General features: G+C 49.8%; 1 protein-coding gene across 4 annotated transcripts in view; it reads right to left on the reverse strand.

The window, feature by feature from the left end:
* Nucleotides 1-918: 918 nt before the first annotated feature.
* CREBBP (CREB binding protein) overlaps nt 919-20,499 on the reverse strand; it is a 69,842-nt gene continuing 50,261 nt past the window's right edge. For all 4 annotated transcript variants that reach the window (XM_035130449.2, XM_060282662.1, XM_035130448.2 and 1 more), the window contains 13 exons: nt 19,888-19,976; nt 17,120-17,200; nt 15,511-15,567; nt 14,104-14,181; nt 12,460-12,527; nt 10,112-10,262; nt 8,722-8,868; nt 7,631-7,744; nt 7,006-7,171; nt 6,221-6,388; nt 5,570-5,731; nt 5,119-5,400; nt 919-4,259 (listed from right to left, as the gene is read on the reverse strand). In XM_035130449.2, the coding sequence (XP_034986340.2) occupies nt 2,007-4,259; nt 5,119-5,400; nt 5,570-5,731; nt 6,221-6,388; nt 7,006-7,171; nt 7,631-7,744; nt 8,722-8,868; nt 10,112-10,262; nt 12,460-12,527; nt 14,104-14,181; nt 15,511-15,567; nt 17,120-17,200; nt 19,888-19,976 (3,816 nt within the window). In that variant the 3' untranslated portion in view covers nt 919-2,006. The remainder of the gene's footprint in view (nt 4,260-5,118; nt 5,401-5,569; nt 5,732-6,220; nt 6,389-7,005; nt 7,172-7,630; nt 7,745-8,721; nt 8,869-10,111; nt 10,263-12,459; nt 12,528-14,103; nt 14,182-15,510; nt 15,568-17,119; nt 17,201-19,887; nt 19,977-20,499) is intronic.

The following is a 20,499-nucleotide window of genomic DNA, read 5'->3' on the forward strand; positions in this document are numbered from 1 at the left end:
TGGCCCAATAGGGCACTGAGCCACTTGGAACCACCCTTGACGCATTTTTTACCAGCTTTATTAGAAACACCAGCACATTTCAAGTTTCTTCCTTTTTGATCACAAATATAGGTTTTTGCTTTTCTTTTTACGTATACAATATGACACAGCATTAGGGCTTTCCATCCTTTTAAACATGTCTTGGGTTGTACCCACTGACCGCAGCTCAGACTGGACATCTTGCTTGCTGAAGAAGATTGTTACAAGGGAGACGAGCCCAGAGCTCCAACTGTCTGGTGTGCAGGTGTCCAGTTTAGGAAATCAGAGACGACGCGACTGCAGTTCGCATTGGGAAACACTGGTGTGTTTGGGTTCCTATTCCAACACAAACGATAGAAGGAAGCCCGTATTTCACGTTCAAAACCAAGCAGGTCAGATGTTCAACACATGAAAAAGGCAAGTTGTTTTTACCATTTCCTGGCCAAAAAATTGGATTCTACAGATGAGGCAAGAGGCTCACAGCAGCAGCAGCCTCCCAAGTGATACTGGCTTGTCCAACAAGCAAGAGAAAATGGAAGAGGGCTGCTTGCATCAGTTCCTGCACAGAAAGCCCTGGATTTTGCCCTTGGTTTTCAAATCAGGAATTTGTATGGGGCAAATTTCCTGGATCCTAAAATTAATGTTTAACTCCCAATTGGCGGTCTCTGCCAAAATTAATGCTTTTGATTTTTAGAAAAAGCAAAGATGATTTTTTTTATTCCACTTAACACTTATGCACATCTCCAAATACTAAACCACTGTGGAACCTATGGCTGCCCTTCTCCATCCCTTTCGTAGGCACACACCGATGGGCTCTGTAGACCAGATATGCTGTTTGCAAGGTACCGCTGGCTGGGTCTATGTGATGAGTGAATAATTAGCCATGTCTTACAAAGAACATGATCCAAAATATATATATAAATAAATAAAAACCTTAAACATTCTTACATGGGTTTTGAAGAACAGAATACATGTTAAAAACTTCAGTAATTTATATCACTTTGAAGCAATACTTTATATACAATGGAAAAAGACATGCATAGTCCAAATACAATGTTGAAAACAGCATTTTTCATAACAAAAAATCCAAACACTAAGTTAATACCATGTACATGAATTCAAGAAGGACCACCCTTTTGTCTGTTGCAGTTTATTTAACAATATGCTATAGAAGTAAGAAATGAGTTTTGTCCCCCCCACATTCTATACAGTGATTGAATCTTCTTGCATTTTTCATATTTATAGTAATTCTAGAACTTGCATGATTTACACTCTAATTGCTTTTCCTCATTTCAAGTTTCACATCGATGAATTAAAGAAAAGAATATGCTTCTTCTGTATTAAAATTAGCATGGCCTAAGAAGTGATCATCCCTATTGTATTTTATTTCTTTGTAAATCTAAAACCAGTTTTTGTCAGAGAAACAAAGCAACGATTTCTACATTGCAAGACAGGTATCTCGGTGTCTGTGCGAGCACGAGAGTCCGTTCTCATCTTTCCCAGGGGTGATAATACTTCAAATACCTGCAGAGTTCAGTATAGAATTTTAAAAAATCCTTTCTGCCAAACGCCAGAAAGTGAGCAGGATACATTAGAATGTGGCATTATTTGAGGAATCCGTTTCTGAATATTATTGTTCTTCTCTGTTAAAACACAAATGCTTAGTCTTGAAAGTACAAATAAAAATATGACTAAAATGGACTTGTTCTCCCCCTTTAAAAAAGCAAAGTCAACAAACAGTAACAACTAAAAAAACAAACCAAAAAACCCCCCACAACAAGAACAACAAAGAGAGACCAGATATTTTAACCACACCTGGCTGGCTTTAACAAAAAATATATATATTTATATATTCTTTGTTTGTTTTTAACAGCAATTCACCCTCCCGTGGGTTCAGGATCGACCAGCCCCATCCAGGGTTGCCCTCGAGTGTTTGGGGAGCCAAAGGTCCAGGCCTGCGAGGACGGCGGCAGTGGCGGCGGCTGCTGCTACAAGCCCTCCACAAACTTCTCCAGCGTGTCCCCCCCCGTCGTGTCGCCCACCAGGGACAGCTCGCTGGGCAGCACGTTCCTGTTGGGCGGGTTGAGCTGGGGCAGCATCTGCTGCTCGGGGTTGCCCAGGTGCCCCTGCTGGTCCAGGGGGCCGGCCAGGGCCGCCACGCCCCCCAGCCCCGGGTGGGGGGAGCCAGTCTGCGGGGAGGCGTGGTGTGGGGAGGGCTGGGGCTGGATCCGGGGGGACGGGCTGGAATGTGGCGGCTGCGACTGGGGCCGGGGGGACTGGACTGGTGCAGGCGACCGCACCTGGCTGCCCAGGGAGGCGCTGAGCTGCTGCTGCTGCTGCTGCCCCCCGGGGAGGTGGGGGGCTGGCTGCGTCTGTCCTGAGAGCAGGTGCTGCTGCTGCTGCTGCTGCTGGGGGCTCATGGGGTTGGGCTGCCCCGGGGAGCCCATCTGCTGCTTCATCTGCTGCTGCTGCTGCTGCTGGAGGATCCGCTGCTGCAGCGCCTGCTGGAGGTTGGTGCTGCCCTCGGCCCCGCCAAGGCCGGGCTGCCCCCCCATGGGGTTCAGCTGTCCCATGGAAGCCATTTGGCCCAGCCCCCCGGCCTGCATGGAGAGGTGCTGCTGCTGCTGTTGCTGCTGTTGCAGACGCTGCTGCTGCATGGCTTGCGAGTAGCCTCCCCCTGGGCCTTGCGGCTGCGGGAACTGGCCGTGCGCAGGCAGCCCTGCCACTCCTTGCTGTTGCTGCTGCTGCTGCTGCTGTTGTTGCTGCTGCAGCAACTGCCTCCGGATCATCTCCCGGTACTGCGGGCTCATGTTGGCCATGCCAGCGCCATGGGCGGGGTTCATGATGCTGATGGGCTGGCCCTGGGGGCTCAAGCCCCCCATTCCCGGCTGCTGCAGCGGGACGCCTGGCCGCTGGACGCCTGCCTGCAGGGCGCTCAGGTTCTGCAAGCCGGCCGGAGGGTGCAGGCCTGCCGGCGGGGGTGGAGGCGGCGGGGGCTGCTGCTGCAGGGCCGGCTGGGGCTGGGGCTGGGGCTGGGGCTGGATGCCCGGCTGGTTGGCTACGTACTTGGCTGTTCTCTGCTTGATGAAAGCGGCCATGAGCTGCGGGTTGGACTTGAGGATGTTGAGCACCTGCTGCTGCTGCTGGGGGGAGCTGGGAGACTTGAGAGTCCGCAGCAGCTCCTGCAGAGCGGCGTTGGGGGGGATGCTGCGAGGGGGCTGCTGGACGCCCGGCATGCGGGGGCCGGGCCCCGCCTGCTGAGTGGCGAGGGGCAGGGATGGCCGGGGCATGCCGGGCTGCAGGGGCTGCTGCGGGGCCAGGGCGGCTGCCTGCCACTGCCCGGCCGGCATGCTGGGCATGAGGGGGCCGCTCCCAGAGCTGGGCCCCCGGGGCACGCTCATGCCAGCTGCCTGCAGGGGGTTCACGGCGCCCACGGCCGGGCTCCCCATTGCAGCAGCGCGGGCAGGAGGCAAGCCGTTGCTGCTCACCCGATAGAGCTGCTGCTGCTGCTGCTGCTGGGCAGCCTCGATCTCGATCTGCCGTGCTGCTTCCACGGCTCCGGGGGGTGGCTGGGCAGGTGGCGGGGGGGCCTGGGCCTGGGGAGCAGCCTTTCCAGCGGAAATGGGGGGCGGAGGCTGAGTCCTTGTCCCGGGAGGGAAGGCGGCTGGCGACATGTTGACGGGCGTGGGCTGGGGCGTGGGCTGGGGCGCCTGCGGGGTGCTTGGCTGCTGCGTGGGGGTCCCCGGCGTGGCTGAGGTAGGAGAAGGCAAACTTTGCTGAGGCACATTGCGGGTGGTCATGGTGGCCATCCTGCGGCGGATGAGCTGCGCCTGCTGCAGGCGGTGCTGGAGCTGCTGCTGGCGGAGCTTGTGTTTGATGTTGATGCAGAAGGGCACGGGGCACTTGTTCTCCTGGCAGTGCTTGGCGTGGTAGCAGCACAGGGCGATCAGCTGCTTGCAGACGGGGCAGCCGCCGTTGGTCTTGCGCTTGCAGCCCTTGGTGTGCTGCACCACCCGCTTCATCTTCTGGCAGGACGGCAGCGAGCAGTTGGCGTTGCGGCACTGGCAGGCGTGCACCAGGGACTGGATGCAGCGCTGGATGCTGAGGCGGCGAGACTCCTGGGGGCTCTTGGACTGCTGCTCCCCCTGGCTGTTGCTGTCGTCGTCCAGGCCCAGGCCCCACTTGACCATCTTGTGCTCGTGGCTCTTGCTGTTGTAGCAGTTGATGCAGAGGTCGTAATCCTGGAAGCGGAGGGGAGGGAGGCAAAAGTCAGAGCTCAAACAGGGCACACACACAAGGGAGACCAGACCGCCGAGGGGGCCTGGGGGTCCACAAACCCCGTCCGTCACAAATGTGGGGTCTCAGGCTGGGCCACCCTCCCTGTTGGGCCTGTGGACACGCATCCCAACCACCCAAGAGAGCTCCAAGATGCACATCCTTTAGATAAGGAGGCACATTCATTTCATGGGATTATGCCCCTTGCAATGCAGGAATCTCAGCTAAAGCATCCCTGACAGATGGCCATCCAAGTTCTGCTTAAAAACCTCCCGGGAAGGAGAGTCCACAACTTCCCAAGGGAGTCAACTTTGTGGGCTTCAGAGCCAAATACAACTGCGACATGTAGCTGCTTGTGGTCAGCTTTTAAAATATGGCAACAAAACCTGTCCCCCTGAAACAGACAGCATTCCACACAAAGCAGGTTGTCTGTTCTTGTCATAGGAGCCACCCAGTTAATTGCCAAGGACACTGGAAGGGGAAACGAAGGCCCATGAGCCTCTCTCTCTCTCTCCACAATGCAGAAGGCTGTCTGGTCTGGCCGGAGGGAAATGCCCCGAGGCACAGGACTGGGATGGGGAGAATAAAGGATTAAAGGGCTTCGTTCCTACTGAGCAATGCTCTTGAGAAAACAGGAATGAAAATGTCCAGAGGCTCCCTTGCCTCGCAGAACCTGGACACCGCAGGGAAGTCTCTCTACAGCACAGCAGAAGGCAGAACACATTCCTGTCCGTGCCCTTGACTGAGATGGCTTCCTGCATTCCCCAAACAAGGAAGGGATGCCATCCCGGGAGCCCCCCCCCCCAGCAGCCGACAGGCACTCACCTCGCAGACAGTGCAATGCCAGCGGGTCTCCACGTGGTGCTTGCACTCGTTGCAGGTGTAGACAAAGCGGTCCTGGCCCTGCGTGTGCAGCTCCACCAGCATGCAGAGCGTGGACCACTTTGAGCGGCGCAGCGAGGAGAACTCCCAGTGCTTGTCTCTGGCCAAGGTGAGGAAGGCGTCCCGGCCGTCCATCAGGTCGCAGCTGAGCATCGGGTCCGGATCCACAATGGGGGGCAAGGTGTTGACGACGGGCCCGGCGTGCAGGTGGATGACAAAAAAGACCTGCAGGTGCGCAGGCAAAGTGACAGGTGAGCCCAAAGACACCTCCGAGGCGGGGCCTGGGGAAGGAGCTCCCTGCCCCCCCACCTCCCCATGGATGCCCCAAGTCAGTGCAGAGGGAGGGAGGGAGGGAGGGAGAGGGGGGGAAGGAAGGAAGGGCATCTGTAGGTACCTCCTTATGCTTCTCCATGGTGGCATACAGCTTCTGGGACAAGTCATTGGAGACGCTGGGCAGGGTGGGCTTCTTCTTGTTGGCTCTGCTGATGCTGCTCTTGTTCTTGTTGGTCTTCTTGTTGTTCTTCTTCTTGGCATTCTTGCTGTCCCCCTGACTGCCCTGCAAGGCAAGGCGGACGCAGAAAGGCCTCAGCACCTTCTCCCGCCAAGGCAGGCAGGGGAGCGTGGGGAGGGGGAAGCCGTTTCTCGCTCCCATAGAAACAGGAGGGTTTGCAATCAAGTGGGGCAGAGATTGGAATGAATAGAGGCGGGGGCAGGAGGAACTGCCCAAAGAAGACAATTTGTGGTATCCCACACCCTGGAAAGCCAGGTAAAAGGAATTTCTTAAACACCCTTTTTTGCAGGGTGGCATTCTGATTTGTTCAGGCTTCAGGATACCCCGCCCACCCCATTGGCTCCAGCAGGCTCCTCCAGCCCAGAACTTGCCCAGCAAAGGACAAGGGGAGGCCCTGGATTTTCTGATCAGCTCTGGAGCTGGGAGAACGACACGTGTCTGTTACCATTACCACTCACTGAATTTCTGCCCCTGATTTCCAAGCAGACCAGCCCAAACCTCCCAGCCACCCCCAGCCCTCAGGACTCCAGTCACCTCCGTTGTTTCGCAGGCTGCCGTGCTTTCCTCCTTCTTCCTCTCCTCCTCCTCTTGTTCCAGCTCCTTAATGCTCTCTTCCAGCACGTTGGGCCAAAAGTCACCCTCAAAGTAAGGCAGCTCCTTGGCACTTGTCAGCCGGTCCTCCGTTGCTTGCTTGAAGATGTCCTGCAAAAACACCACAAGAGGCTTAGTTACAATGGCGGACAGGATGACACCCCCAGCAGATGCAGCAACAGAGGCCCAGGAACGTACAGGGTGAGGCTCCTTTAGCGCAATCCGGCTCCTAGTACTTGCAGGCTCTTTCCTATGTTTCATTTCAGCTTGTTCACGATCTTCTGAATGTCTGCTCTGCTAAATGAGCCTTATTCCCCAGCAGATGGGTTTAGGATTGCAGCCAGAGTCTATCACACACCAGGCATTTGTGAAAAAAACACATGCCACTGTGCTGAAGGTCATAAAATAGACACTCCTTTTCATTTAAAACAATAAATAAATAAATAAATAAATAAATAAATATTAATAGTAATACTTTATTTATTTATACCCTGCCCATCTGGCTGGGTTTCCCCAGCCACTCTGGGCAGCTCCCAACAGAATATTAAAAACATGATCAAACATTTAAAAAATCCCCTAAAATACTAATGCCAAATTAGCCGTACAGTATTTTAAATTTCCAATATGGATGCTTAAAAACAAGCACCCCCTTCTTAGCTTGAAGGAGGTGACCCTTCATCTCAGAGAGGCCTGGCCAGCCTGTCTCCCCAGCTCCCCTTCCCCCTCACCTTGTAGTCATGAATGATCCTCTCCGCAAAGGCCTTGTCCAGCATCTTCTTGTACCATTCCTGCAGGCGCTTGGGCTTGGGGATTTTCTGGTCAGGAGGGTGGCAGTGGAAGATGTAATCATCCCCCTCACTCGGGGGGCAGGCCCAGATGTGGCCCGTCACGTACCTGGAAGCAAAAGCGTCCCGGTTAAGGACTGTCCCACCCAGAATCTCAGGATGGCCACTGCTGGGAAACTGCTCAGTTGGAGGCCGAGAGATGCCTTGGGCCCACACCTGAAGGTATTGCCACCTACGGACAGGAACATCTAAGGACCAGAGGGAGGCTTGGAAAACGCATTTGGCCTGCCTTACCCCTCCCATCAGCCTCTACTATCAGCCACCACAACCTTGGTGGAGCTCTAACATCTGGCTGCTTCTGCAGCGGCTCAGAGTTGAAGCAGCCCTGCAACGTTTCCAGAACTAGTGCATGTGACCTTGCGGCTAGCGCACCAGGCAACACACTTTTTTGCACTGAAATGCCTTCATACATGACCCTACTTCACAACGCAGGAGTAAGCAGCACGTAATGAGGCAGAGCCCCCCCCCCCGGGATGTGCTGATGCAGACGCCCCAACGAAACACTCACCCCAGTTTCTTGACATATTCCAGATACCCAATAAGGATTTCATGATAGACGGCAGTTCGCAGGCATCTTGGGCGGAAGAAATGAATGCTATCTAAGTAGGAGATGTAAACACGCCTGTGACAAAAGGGAAGAGAGAGTTTGTGGAGTTGCGCTTGGCAGCTACGTGGTTGTCCCCAAAACGACAGAGTTGGAAGGAGAGTTGCCTGCTGGGCCTCATCGTCATCACAATTCAAATGACCTACAATTTCAGGCCATGTGTTTTTAATGCGTGGGCAGAGCTAAGTTGCATGCAGACCTAAGCAACACAATTTTTGACATCTGAGAACAAGATAGAAGAGAAGGGGAGAAAGAGACAAAAATGGAACCAAGGAGAGGAATCAAGGCAAAATTGAGGGAAATGTGTCTCATTGGCAAGGCAAGTAGAACCACCGCCCCTCCTTTCCTGGAGCCCCACTGGAAGTGTGGGGATAATTCCATAGGGAATTACTATGAGGAATTATGAATCTGAAGCAGGCCATTGTGTCGACTGGGTCTGGGTTCATGAGACATGATTTCTGATCAAATCCCAGAAGCCTCTGCAGCTATGTCATTTTCTCAAAGCATGACAATCACGTACAAAGCAGCACAAAGCAGTCACATACCGCAGACCATTTGCCAGGCATCCTTTCAAGGCATCCTTCCTACCATAAAGATACAAGATAGCTTTGATGTGGTTTTGTAAGCTCTAAATAGATTGCAGCATGGAAGTGATTTCCGAAGTGCATCCCTTCTTGCCTCCTGTTTATCTGTTTTGATTATGTAGGCGTACCTCAAAGTAGCCTTTGTAATCGAAAAGTTTCCTGTCACTGTGTCCCACGTGGGGATATTTTTGGAAATGTCCAGAGAGGATTTGATTGGTTCTTACAAATGCGGTGTGGAAATTCCCTTGTTAATAAAAACGCAGCCCTGGGCGGTGAGTGAGTGGGGGGCGCACTTGCTCCCAGAGGCTTTGCTGGCCAAGCCTCGTGTCTGTCTTCTTTCTTTTACTTTAACCAGAGTCCAGTTAGTTCTTCCTTTGCACCCAGAACGCTACAGGAAGCAATGCCACGTACCTGGTGTTTGGGGGCGGGCAATCCCAACCATATTCCTGCACATGCATGCCAAAGAAACAGACGTCCACGCCATCTATCTCTTCAAAAGCAAAGAGAGCCTTTGTGCGATAGGGGAACGACTCGGGCATCTCACGAGAGTCTACAAATCTGAAGGAAAGAGAATGCTGTCACCAGACACTTCATTGCACACATACTCCTCTGGAACTATTAGGATGGGCTGATTATCAACGGCAACAGAGCCCCTGCTATTCTCAAGGAAACCTTCCTATACGATTAAGTTATGGGGAAAGTTAGACTGGAAACAGGCCGCTAGCTTTGGAATAGGCCAGTTAGGCTTTGTACCAAAGGAACTGGGAATGTTTAGCTTGGAAATGAGGAGGTACGATAGCCAACTATCTTAAGGGCTGTCACATGGAAGACGGTGCGAGAGTGTTTCCTACTGCTACATAGGGCAGGGCACAAACCAAAGGATTCAAGTTACAAGAAAGGAGGTGCCGACTCAACATCAGGGAGACCTTTCTGACTGTAAGAACTGTTCAACAGTGGAACAGACTTCCTCCGATTCTCCTTCCTTGGAGGTTTTTAAGCAGAGGTTGGACAGCCATCTCTCAGGGAAGTTTTACATGAGATTCCTGCATTGCAGGGGGTTGTCCTAGAATAGATGACCCTCAGGGTCCCTTCCAACCCTACCATTCTACAGGCGCATAGAAAGGGAGGGGTGAAGGGGGCGGGCCGCCCCTAGCTCCACTCTGGTGGGGGCAGCGTGCGGGGGCAGCGCCCCCGGCCCCTGGCCTGCCCCTCGCCTCCTCTGCCCGAGCAGGAAGAAGCAGAGCGCGCTACGGAGCAGGTTGCTGGGTGGCAACCGCCCTGCTTCAGAGCGTGCCGGCCGAGCAGAGCAGCAGCGCCAACCCGGACAGACTGCGCATGTGCGGACATGCGCAGTCCGTCCTGGCTTGTCCTGGCACACATGTCGTGCGTCGTGATGTCAGGACGCATGCATGCTGTGGAGCGACGCCTCGCCCCGTCCCCAGGGGGTGCCGCCCCGGGCAGCCAAGCGGCACCGTTTGCAACTGCCATTCTATGATACTGGGCTCAATCCAGCCCACTGGCTAGTATCTTGCATGAAAACAGCTGAAAATGACAATGTTTTGGGAATCCCCCCCCCAAGCTGATTCCAGCTCTATGTGCTGCTGCTATGCACTCAACCAGGTCTTCTCCTCACCTGCCTATAAAGCACATTAAAAAAAGGTTCTATGGAGACAAAATGCTAATAGTATAGTATAATTAAGAATTAATATTTATGTAGTCAGAATAAATGAAATGGTGCAGATGACAACTGTTTCAATAGTTTGGTAGCCGTGTGTGCCCACTGAGGAAGGGCAGAACTCACCTGGATTTCATCCCCGGTTTCACTTCCACCGTTTTATCTGAGCTGGCCACCACTCTCACAAACACTTCGCCAGCTTCCGGGTGATTCTGCCGTCGCAAAAATTTATTGACTCTCTCTTCCAAATGGTTTCCTAGCCGCGTGGTCTGCAACCCTACAGGGGAAAGTGCAAGGAATGAGCTGTGGGAGGAAGTCCCCCTTGGGAGGCAGAAAGAGAGCATCCAGATTCCAAGCATGTTCAGGTCAGACTTGGGAAAATGTAAGGCTTGATCCCTTTGCTGTGCTCCCTTGGAAACCAATGGGGAAAGATAGTTTGGGTCGGGTTCAAAGCCAGCTTTGAAAAACGATGTCTGTGTTCCAAGCTGAGAAGAACTGAGCAGGAAGCAAAGGGGAAGGCAGGGAAGTGTTTGTGTCTGAAGGCTCCATGGAATAAGAACATTTACCTGGCTAGCAAAGGCATGTTGAATGCTACCCTTCAGTGGATTTGTAACTGGCTGACTGACCGAACCCAAAGGGTGCTCATCAATGGCTCCTCCTCATCCTGGAGAGTGGTGACTAGTGGGGTGCCACAGGGTTCTGTCTTGGGCCAAGTCTTCTTCAACATCTTTATCAATGACTTGGATGATGGGCTTGAGGGCATCCTGAGCAAGTTTGCAGATGACTCCCAAATTGGGAGGGGTGGCTAATACCCCAGAGGACAGGATCACACTTCAAAATGACCTTAACAGATTAGACAACTGGGCCAAAGCAAACAAGATGAATTTTAACAAGGAGAAATGTAAAGTACTACACTTGGGCAAAAAAAATGAAAGGCACAAATACAGGATGGGTGACACCTGGCTTGAGAGCAGTACATGTGAAAAGGATCTAGGAGTCTTGGTAGACCACAAACCTGACATGAGTCAGCAGTGTGATGCAGCAGCTAAAAAAGTCAATGCAATTCTGGGCTGCATCAATAGGAGTATAGCATCTAGATCAAGGGAAGTAATAGTACCACTGTATTCTGCTCTGGTCAGACCTCACCTGGAGTACTGTGTCCAGTTCTGGGCACCACAGATCAAGAAGGATAGTGACAAGCTAGAACGTGTCCAGAGGAGGGCAACCAAAATGGTCAAAGGCCTGGAAACAATGCCTTATGAGGAACAGCTTAGGGAGCTGGGTATGTTTAGCCTGGAGAAGAGAAGGGTAAGGGGTGACATGATAGCCATGTTCAAATATATGAAAGGATGTCATATGGAGGAGGGAGAAAGATTGTTTTCTGCTGCTCCAGAGAAGCGGACACGGAGCAATGGATTCACACTACAAGAAAGAAGATTCCACCTAAACATTAGGAAGAACTTCCTGACAGTAAGAGCTGTTCGACAGTGGAACTTTCTGCCAAGGAGTGTGGTGGAGTCTCCTTCTTTGGAGGTCTTTAAGCAGAGGCTTGACAGGCATATGTCAAGAATGCTTTGATGGTGTTTCCTGCTTGGCAGGGGGTTGGACTGGATGGCCCTTGTGGTCTCTTCCAACTCTATGATTCTATGAGTCCTGCCTACTTGCTGAAGTGGCACAATGCATAAATAGTGAATCTTGCCCTCCCGGCAAGTATCAAGGGCCATTCTTTTCACATTTCCCTTTTCAAGATCTACCACCTTCTGAATCCTAAACATGTTTATACTGCATTCTCCTTGTTTAACCAACTTTCCCACTTATTCGAGCAATTTCCCTTAACCTTACCACAGCCTCCAAAATAAGTTACTATCCCACAACTATCTGGTACTAACTTGCTTACCTAGACACCCAATGTAAATCCTAAAAGGTCCCAACTCAATTCTAAATACTTTGGTGTTATCGGCAAACTTGCCACTTCACTGCTCATCCCCGACAAGATCATTGGTGAGCATGTGAAATACCACCAGCCCCAGAACAGATTCTCGGGGACTCTACTTCCTATTTCCCTTGATTTGTGAGAATGTCTGTTTCCTTCTGTCTTTCCTGCTTCCTGTTCTTTAACCAGCTTCCTGCCCAGAAGAGGAGTCCTGCCCTCTGATTCTGTGACTGCTACATCTACTCAGTAGCCTTTGGAGAGTGTCCACGGGATTAACAGTACATCACAACAGTCAACTTACGACTCATTTGATGCAATCTACATACCAGTGCTAGGCATATTCTGCTTATTTGTAACAGACTACATGCTTTTACTTGAGTTTTAAAACGGCACCCTTGATTTTCCTCCCCGCAGGATCTAGCCCGACAGCACCCCTTCCCCCGCAAGCTTACTTTCCAAAAATAGAGATCTTAGAAAGGTGCATCAAGACACTGCATTAATAGCATCTTCATATATACAACTAAGGAGGCCACAGACTTACTTTTGGCACAGAATTTGTTTTCTTTGCGTGTTCGGCCAGTTTTCTTCAAGCAGTTGTCACACACAAAGCTAAAACCACAACGGAGAGCTAGTAAGTTATGAAAGTTAATATAGACGCAAACACAGTGAGCACAGTGGCAGACACAAATCTCTGGGTGTTTCAGCCGCTTCTTCCTGGCCCTGGCCCTACCACCGGGGGGGGGGCTCCAGCCCATGTTCGGGGGGCTCCAGCTCCAGCCCTTCTGGCTTTCAGGGGGGCATCTTGGGCAGGATTGGGTTTGGGTTTGGTGCTGCCTGGCAGTCCATGGGCAAGCTTGCCATGTTGCCTACTGACCACTGGGTGACACCAAACCTCAACCCGGCCTGGCGGCAGCTCTGACAGGCTCTCCCAAACAGGCACATCCAGCACCTGGCAGGGCAGTTCTGCCGGAGGGAAGAGGCCACAGCACCTGAGTGCAGAGAAACCAGGGGGGCCAAAGACCTCTCTCCCCTTCCTTCCTTTAGAGGTCACATGGGGATCATTCCATACCAAACCACCTGGTGCCATGTGCTCTCACAACTCAGATTTTCTTTACAAAAATTCATTTTAAAAGATTTTTTTGGTTCAAAATTGGGCGCAGGGGAATTTTTTTGAAAATTTCGATTTTCACATTATTTTGGGTAATGCAATTTCTGCATCAGTTTAGAAAAAACCTCCTGTTTCGCTTCTTTTTCAATCGATTGGGCTTATTTTGGTATCAAAATAAAGGTAGTTGTGGTCTCTTTCAAAATAAGGTATAAAAATGGTACTAAGCACCACAGAAAAGTGTCACCGACCATTCAAAGTGAATTTTTGTCATTTTATTCCTGGTAGGTTCAATAAGCCATAGCGCGCAAACCATGCCTAACATGTGTGTCATACTTTTGTTGTAGAATAGGCTAACCATGTACTTGTTATGTTGTAAAAATAAGGAGGGTGTTTTTGTGGTTATAAAATAGATTGATCTTGAAGTAATTTTTTTTTTTTACAAAAAAATGACAGGTTTAAGGTCTCTTTGACCCTGAAATAACTCACACATTCATGAGAATAGTTAAAATTGTACCCTCTTACGTTACAATGTCATTTGATGTATTTTGAAAATTAAGTTTTATTGATTATATAATAAAAAACAAAATACATCTCAGAGCCCTTGTTCATTTTATTGTGTAAAACACTTCTGCAATGATATGGTCAAAGCTATTTTGTTGACCATATTACATGTATGTCCCAAAAAAGTTAAAATTTTTGGTAAAAAATTTACTTCGAAATCCTCCGACCCATTCATCTGCCCCCCTTCCGGCAATGGACGAAGTGCGCACAAAAGCCTATACCTTTAGAAACTTGCTGGCAGCGAGGCAGAGAGTGAATGCTAGGGAGAAACTGCCGAGAGGGCTGGGACTGGGCATCCCGTGGGAAAGCAGAAAATGAGAGGGAGGCCTCTGGCTCAAGACCCCAAGGGGACTCGACCCCAAGGCGCTTGGGCAAATGCTGAGCTTCCCATTAAAACTTTGCATCTTGGCCAGAGTGCAGGCATTATTGTTCCGAATCATTTGAACTGAAACAGAACCCAGGACGTTTGCTAGAGCTTCACCATCCCAAACCTCGGCACCTTTTGAAGCTACTCACCCCGAAGGCCAAATAATGTCATAATGCAACACGCAGATCTGGTGCATCTTCCGGCCACATTCTTTGCAGTCCACAAAGCTGAGGGAGGAAAGCAGGCAAGAGAACAAGCCTTGGTTTTCTTAAAGCGAAAATGTGGAAGCACAAAGAGGAGCCAGAGAATACTTCCCTGGCCACAAAACTTTAAATAATAACATAAATAATAATAATATTTTAAATGTCTGAATGTTATAAGGAGATTATTAACTCACTTCCTCCCTAAGTTTGCAAAACCTTTCACTTGTTTTAACGACCAAGAATGTTGTTGTTTAGTCATTTAGTCGTGTCCGACTCTTCGTGACCCCATGGACCATAGCACGCCAGGCAGGTCTATGGTCCATGCTATGGTGCTATGCTATGCTATGCTATGCTACGACCAAGAATAAGAAAGGGTGATTTGAGCAATGTGTAGTATTTTATATTGCCAGTATTTTTTTTTTAAAAAAATATAGTTTTCTTGGAATTTGGATTTTTAAAGGGTTGGGGAACCTCAGTGGACAATAAATATGAAATACGACGACTATATCATGTCCAGCTTATGTTTTGCACTATATACCTAAAGCCATGAAGAAAAAGTTCAAAGGTGGTAGGCAGGAATGGGCATTTCATGGAAACCCCATTAAATCTGTCCCTTGTTTGCAGCCTAGAGCATCATTTCTTACTGACTCCCTGGGAAACTGCTGGAGTAGTTGAATTAGAAACTGGCTCTTGCAGAAACATTGGGAGTGAAGCTGCAATACTTGCACCCATCAGTAGATGGTATAAAGACAACAGATTTGGCACAAAGAGCGCAGAGCAGATCTGCTACGTGAGGACAAAGTGCCACCACGAGGCAAACGGAAACAGAAGCAGTTCTCGCTTAGGCCCAGATGGCAAGAGAGGCTGTGTGCAGGTGTCCTGCACTTGCTAACCAGGCAAAAAGCACACGATGCAGGCGGGGATCTCTCCCAAATGAATCAGGATCAGGCCCCCAGCAGCTCTGTTTGGGCTGGGTAATGAGCATCCACACCTGCGACATTACTCAGACCACAAGAGGAAATACTAAAGTTGTGTGTGGCTAGTAATCAGGGAGGATGCAATAGGGAAACAGCAGCACAAAAGGCAAAATTATATTGAATTAGTTCGTTTTGGTTTAAGCAGCAACGGCTGCTAGGGAAGGGCCGCAGCTGAACAGCAACAGCTGCTGGAATCGAAATACCTCACTCCATGGAGCCACATGCGCTAATGCGTCTTTACGAAATAAAGGCTAATGTGATACAATAAACTGCCTGCCTGCCTCTGCGATTCCTTTGACTGGCTCATGCTAATTCTAGCCAAGGACGTTAAAAAAGTAGGAAAAAGGGCTTCGTGCGGAGATGTCTTGATACTTACGGCTCTGGGTCTAGTGTATCATTTTTCTTCTTCTCAAACTGTTCTTTTGATATTGTTCTGCAGAAAGAGACACAGCGTAAGGAAGGGAAGTCTTGCAATTCGCTTGGCTTCATCCTCTTCCTAAAAAGGCACCTGCTGAGGCAGGCCGGGCTCCTTCAGGACACTCCCAAGAGCAAGGATGTGGGGAGAAGGCAGCTGCCTGCCAGGTCTGGGAACTGGGCAGTTTGCTGCTTTGGGACGGGGTCACACACCCCCTGGAGGAAGAGGGTCATAGCCTGGGGCACCCCTGGATCCAAGGTGTCTGAAGAAGGTAAAAGTGGGCTCCAAGGCAAGGAGGGCCTGTTATCGGCTCTGGCTGACATTCCTGGGCAGGGATAGCTTGGCTATGGCAATCCACACACTGGTACCTCGTGTCTGGATTACTGCAATGTGCTCCCTGTGGGGCATCCCTTGAACCAGGTCCAGAAGCCTCAGCAGCAGCAGCCCGCCAAGAAATCAGGACACCCATTCTGAAAGAGCTGCATAGGCGGCTGGTTTGCTCCCCAACCAAGTTCAAGGTGCTTGTTCCAACACACAAAGCCCCTCCCTCACGGCTCAGGACCTAGATATTTGACGATTCACTTGCTCCCATGTGGACCTGCTCATTTGCTAGGACTCTGTGTTTGCAGTCTCTGTTAGGATGCAACTTGGGAGAGGCATTCTCAGGGCTGGTGTCCCCATTATAGAGGCACCCTCCTCTCTCGGGGGTGGCTGACCCTGGAGTGTTTGCAGCATTTATTCGCTCAAGCTTTTGGACTTGGCTAATTTTTATGGGTAGAGACAGCACGCCTTCCCACTGGATCCACGTGACTTGTGCTATTGACATATTCATCTTTTATTGCTGTGTATAATTTAGAGTCTCTATTTTATATTGTACCTTGCTCTGGGATTATTTGAAGGAAGAGAGGGCCATAAACTTTTTAAACAAGCAAACCTTTGAACTAAATAATTGCCAGCCCAGATATGCCACACCAGCTATGGCAGGCTAACTATCAGGGAGTAAGAACAGATCCCAAGTCTATTCAATTCTTGAACCCAATTTGAGAAACCACTTAGGCTATCATGTAGGTTAATCACAATAGCTGCATTCCAAGCTGCCAAGGGACATGGCAGGGAAGGGCCTTGCAGGTCAGAGGGCCACCTAAGCAAACACATCACCTACGGAGAATAAACAACATTCACAAAAGCTACGTTTTGGGCATCTTGCCTGGGCATTGAAAATCTGCACTTAATTCACTTTTCGAAATCTTTTCAACCAGCCTAGATTATTAACCACAAATTGCAGAACACAGGGCTGAAGGCTGAAGCACAAGGGTTTTCCCAAGTGAGGTCGCCGAGTGTGTGAACTGGGGCCCTTCCGCGTGAACCCTGTGGAACTTCTAAGCGCCATGCTCCTTTGTTCCAGGCAAAGGCCGGGAGATGCCGCTTTCCTTGAGTGAACAAGACTCCACAGCCAAGCAGAAGTTGCACCTGGAGGGATGAGCACATCTCTTCCCGCTTCACCCGAGGCACGACGGAACGTGTCCTCTCATGACATTTACCGAGCATTTAAAGAAAAGAAATGACTTACGTTTGTGGCTGGGCAGGGTCATCCCCAAGGGTAACGTTTTCCCCCTGGATTTCAGTGAAACATCTCTCACAGAAGTGATACCTGTCAGCAAGAAGGCCATATTTGGGTGAACTGGTCCATCAAAACACAGAGCAACCCCAGCAAGGGAGCCACCAATCAGAGCAGGGCAGAGATCCCCAAGGCGAGAGGAGGGGGAGCGTCGTTGGTTGGTCGATTGAGGAGGAGCAGAGGGGAGGGAAAGGGACAAACAGCACAGACAGAAGTAGTAAGAGACAAACACCAGGACACGGCAGAGCAGACAGGCACGGCCAAGAGCGCAGGGGAGCATTCGGTCGCATTCCAGCCGCCACAGGCCACCGCCGGTGACCAGAAGAGGCTCTGGAGCAGACTTCCAAGGGCATCCATTTCAGAATTTGGATCCAATTCTCAGGCCAGGTTTAAAGAAGCAAGCAGTCTTACGGTAGCCAGAATCATGAGACTGCCATTATTTTATTAAAGCTACAGAAGCAGGAAGAATTTTAACATTGCCAAATGCATTCATGCACCCAAGATTGATAACCTTGCGTCGAATGTGACCAGCTGCTCAATTAAAATGTAGTAGAACACAAATGACACCCAATTCATACTCTAGACAAACATTTAACAGAAATGCATTTCTATCACTGTGTTTCCAGTCACGTATGTAAACTTTATGAATTACATCATTTATATTGTAATTAAATACAATATAGACCAAAAATAAAAAATAGATCAAGACTTTGCAAACTGAAATAGGAACTTGTGAAAAATTTTGTGAACCAAACTGAACTGGTCAGTCTTCCGCATCCCTTGCTGCTTTTAAGTAATCCAAGGAGGTTAAAAGCAAAGGTCTCTTTCAGACACAACCTGCGCTCGAATAAGGCCCAAGTCCATCTTTCTTGTTTTGCTTTGGGTAAACTGGAAGCCAAACTATCCCCTTCTAAGGCAATCTTGACTAAATGTTTGGAAAGGGTATGAACTGACACACCAAGGAAGGTAAGAAACACAGGCTAGGGCAATCCATAGAGACACAAAGGGAGGAAGCAGGTGGGAGCAGCCCTGGCAGCAGCTTCCGCCGTCCAAACGCCACCGCTCTCCACTCTGGTCACCACAATGAACCAACCAAGGGGAGGTGAGAAAGCCGTTTCCTGGGAGGTCTTGACAAACACAAGCACACCAATGTCCACAGGCCGAGAGTCTCCTGGGACTATCTCGTTCAAGGGAGCAGGTCTGTTCCCGGAAGACAAGCTCGCAACCAAGAGCTACTCATAAAATCAGGGGCCGGTGCTGAAAGGAGCATCTGTTCAGGCAGCAGAACAGGCACCCGCTCCTCCATAGGGGACCCCGTGAGCAAGTGAGGAGGGCTGGGTGGCCTCGAGAGCAGGGGGCACAACTGACAGCAACCAGAGGGAGGAATTTTTAAAACCAGGACTTTGCCCAAGGCCTCCATTCAGTAGTTGACGTTTTTACATTCTGACTATGTGTGCAGTCACTGAATAACTACAAAAAATATATAACTCCATGATTCTTGGACAATATAAGAGCACATCCTGCTCAGAAGTAATCCACGTTGAGTTCAGCTGATTTGCTCCCAGGTAATATAATAATAATAATAATAATAATAATAATAATAATAATAATAATAATAATAATTTATTATTTGTACCCCGCCCATCTGGCTGAGTCTCCCCAGCCACTCTGGGCGGCTCCTAATTGAATATTAAACAATACAGCATTAAATATTAAAAACTTCCCTAAACAAGGCTGCCTTCAGGTGTCTTTTAAAAATAGGATAGCTGCTTATTTCCTTGACATCTGCTGGGAGGGTGTTCCACAGGGCGGGTGCCACTACCGAGAAGGCCCTCTGTCTGGTTCCCTGTAACCTCACTTCTTGCAATGAGGGAACCGCCAGAAGGCCCTCGGCCCTGGATCTCAGTGTCCGGGCTGAATGATGGGGGTGGAGACGCTCCTTCAGGTATGCAGGATTGAGGCTGTTTAGGTAAGCATTTATAGGATTGCAACCTAAAAACCCACCTTTCCTGGAAGTTTTTTGGAACAACCTGCTAGTCCCAATATGGTACAGTGGTACCTTGGTTTATGAACTTAAACCGTTCCGGAAGTCCGTTCTTAAACCATAGAATCCTAGAGTTGGAAGAGACCACAAGGGCCATCCAGTCCAACCCCCTGCCAAGCAGGAGACACCATCAAAGCATTCTTGACATATGGCTGTTCTTAAACCAAGGCGTGCTTTCCCATAGCAGAATTTACAAATGGAACACACTGAACACAGTTCACAAACCAAAACACCTACGCACTTCCGGGTTTGCAGCGTTCTTAATCCAAGTTGTTCATAAAATAAGCTGTTCTTAAACCAAGGTCCCACTGTATTGTAAATAAGCCAACGTGAAATTGCCACCTCTCCTTCCTTCCCCTTCTCTTGATTTTCGCTCTCTCTCTTTTATTTTGACTCATGAGCTTCCAAGCTACATGCAGCCCACCAGCCAAGGACCTTGCCAGGGGGTACCTTCACTAAATCACCGCAATAGCCCAAGCCTGAAGTGGGCTGGGGAGCTTTTCTGAAAACATCAAAATATGCCACTTGCAGCCCCTCGGGGGCCAGTAAGTCTTGGTGGGAACTTTCCAGGGACTCCTTGTCCGTGTTCTTGCGGGGCGAGGAGCCGCCTCTAAGCTCAGGTCCTGCTCTAAGAAAATACTACGGCACTCTGAGTCCTAAGAAGGCCCAGACTTACCTGTTCTGGTAACTGAAGTAGGCGGCATCCCGTGGAATAGTACACAGCTGCTTCCCATAACAGCACAAGGTCTGGGGAGAAAATTCGTACTGAAAAAGAAGAAAAGCCAGAGAGAACAGATGACTATATGCAACACCTATGGGCACACATTTGTGTGGCACAAATTTCTTCTACAGCAGAGGCAGCACTTTTTTTTAGTTTCAGCATTTTAGGGTTTCAATTCACTGTTCACTGTTGTTCTCTCCAAGCGGACAACCCCCTTCCCCTCAACAAATAGTCCTGTATGGAGAGCATAGCCAGCAGTCACTGAATACCATGTGCCAATTGGAAAAGCAAAGTGGGTGGGTGCAAAGTGGCCGGTTTGAGCCCCTGGAACTGACAGGCGGCTGAAGAGCACAGCTGGGCTGCCTCTGGGAAGAGCAGGAAGGAGACACAGCCACACTGGGCTGCGCTTGCTCTCATTAAAAGAGATCAATCCAGAAAGTTTGAAATTCACAGAAAACAGTAAGAGATTGAGCATAATGCAACATCTAACTAAAATCTGTAGTATTAAAAAAATATTTTAAGCAGAATGTTCTGTGTTCTGACCTTTATGTATGAATTTAAAATAGT

Source organism: Zootoca vivipara, chromosome 14 (assembly GCF_963506605.1).
Source record: "Zootoca vivipara chromosome 14, rZooViv1.1, whole genome shotgun sequence".
NCBI lineage: Eukaryota > Metazoa > Chordata > Lepidosauria > Squamata > Lacertidae > Zootoca > Zootoca vivipara.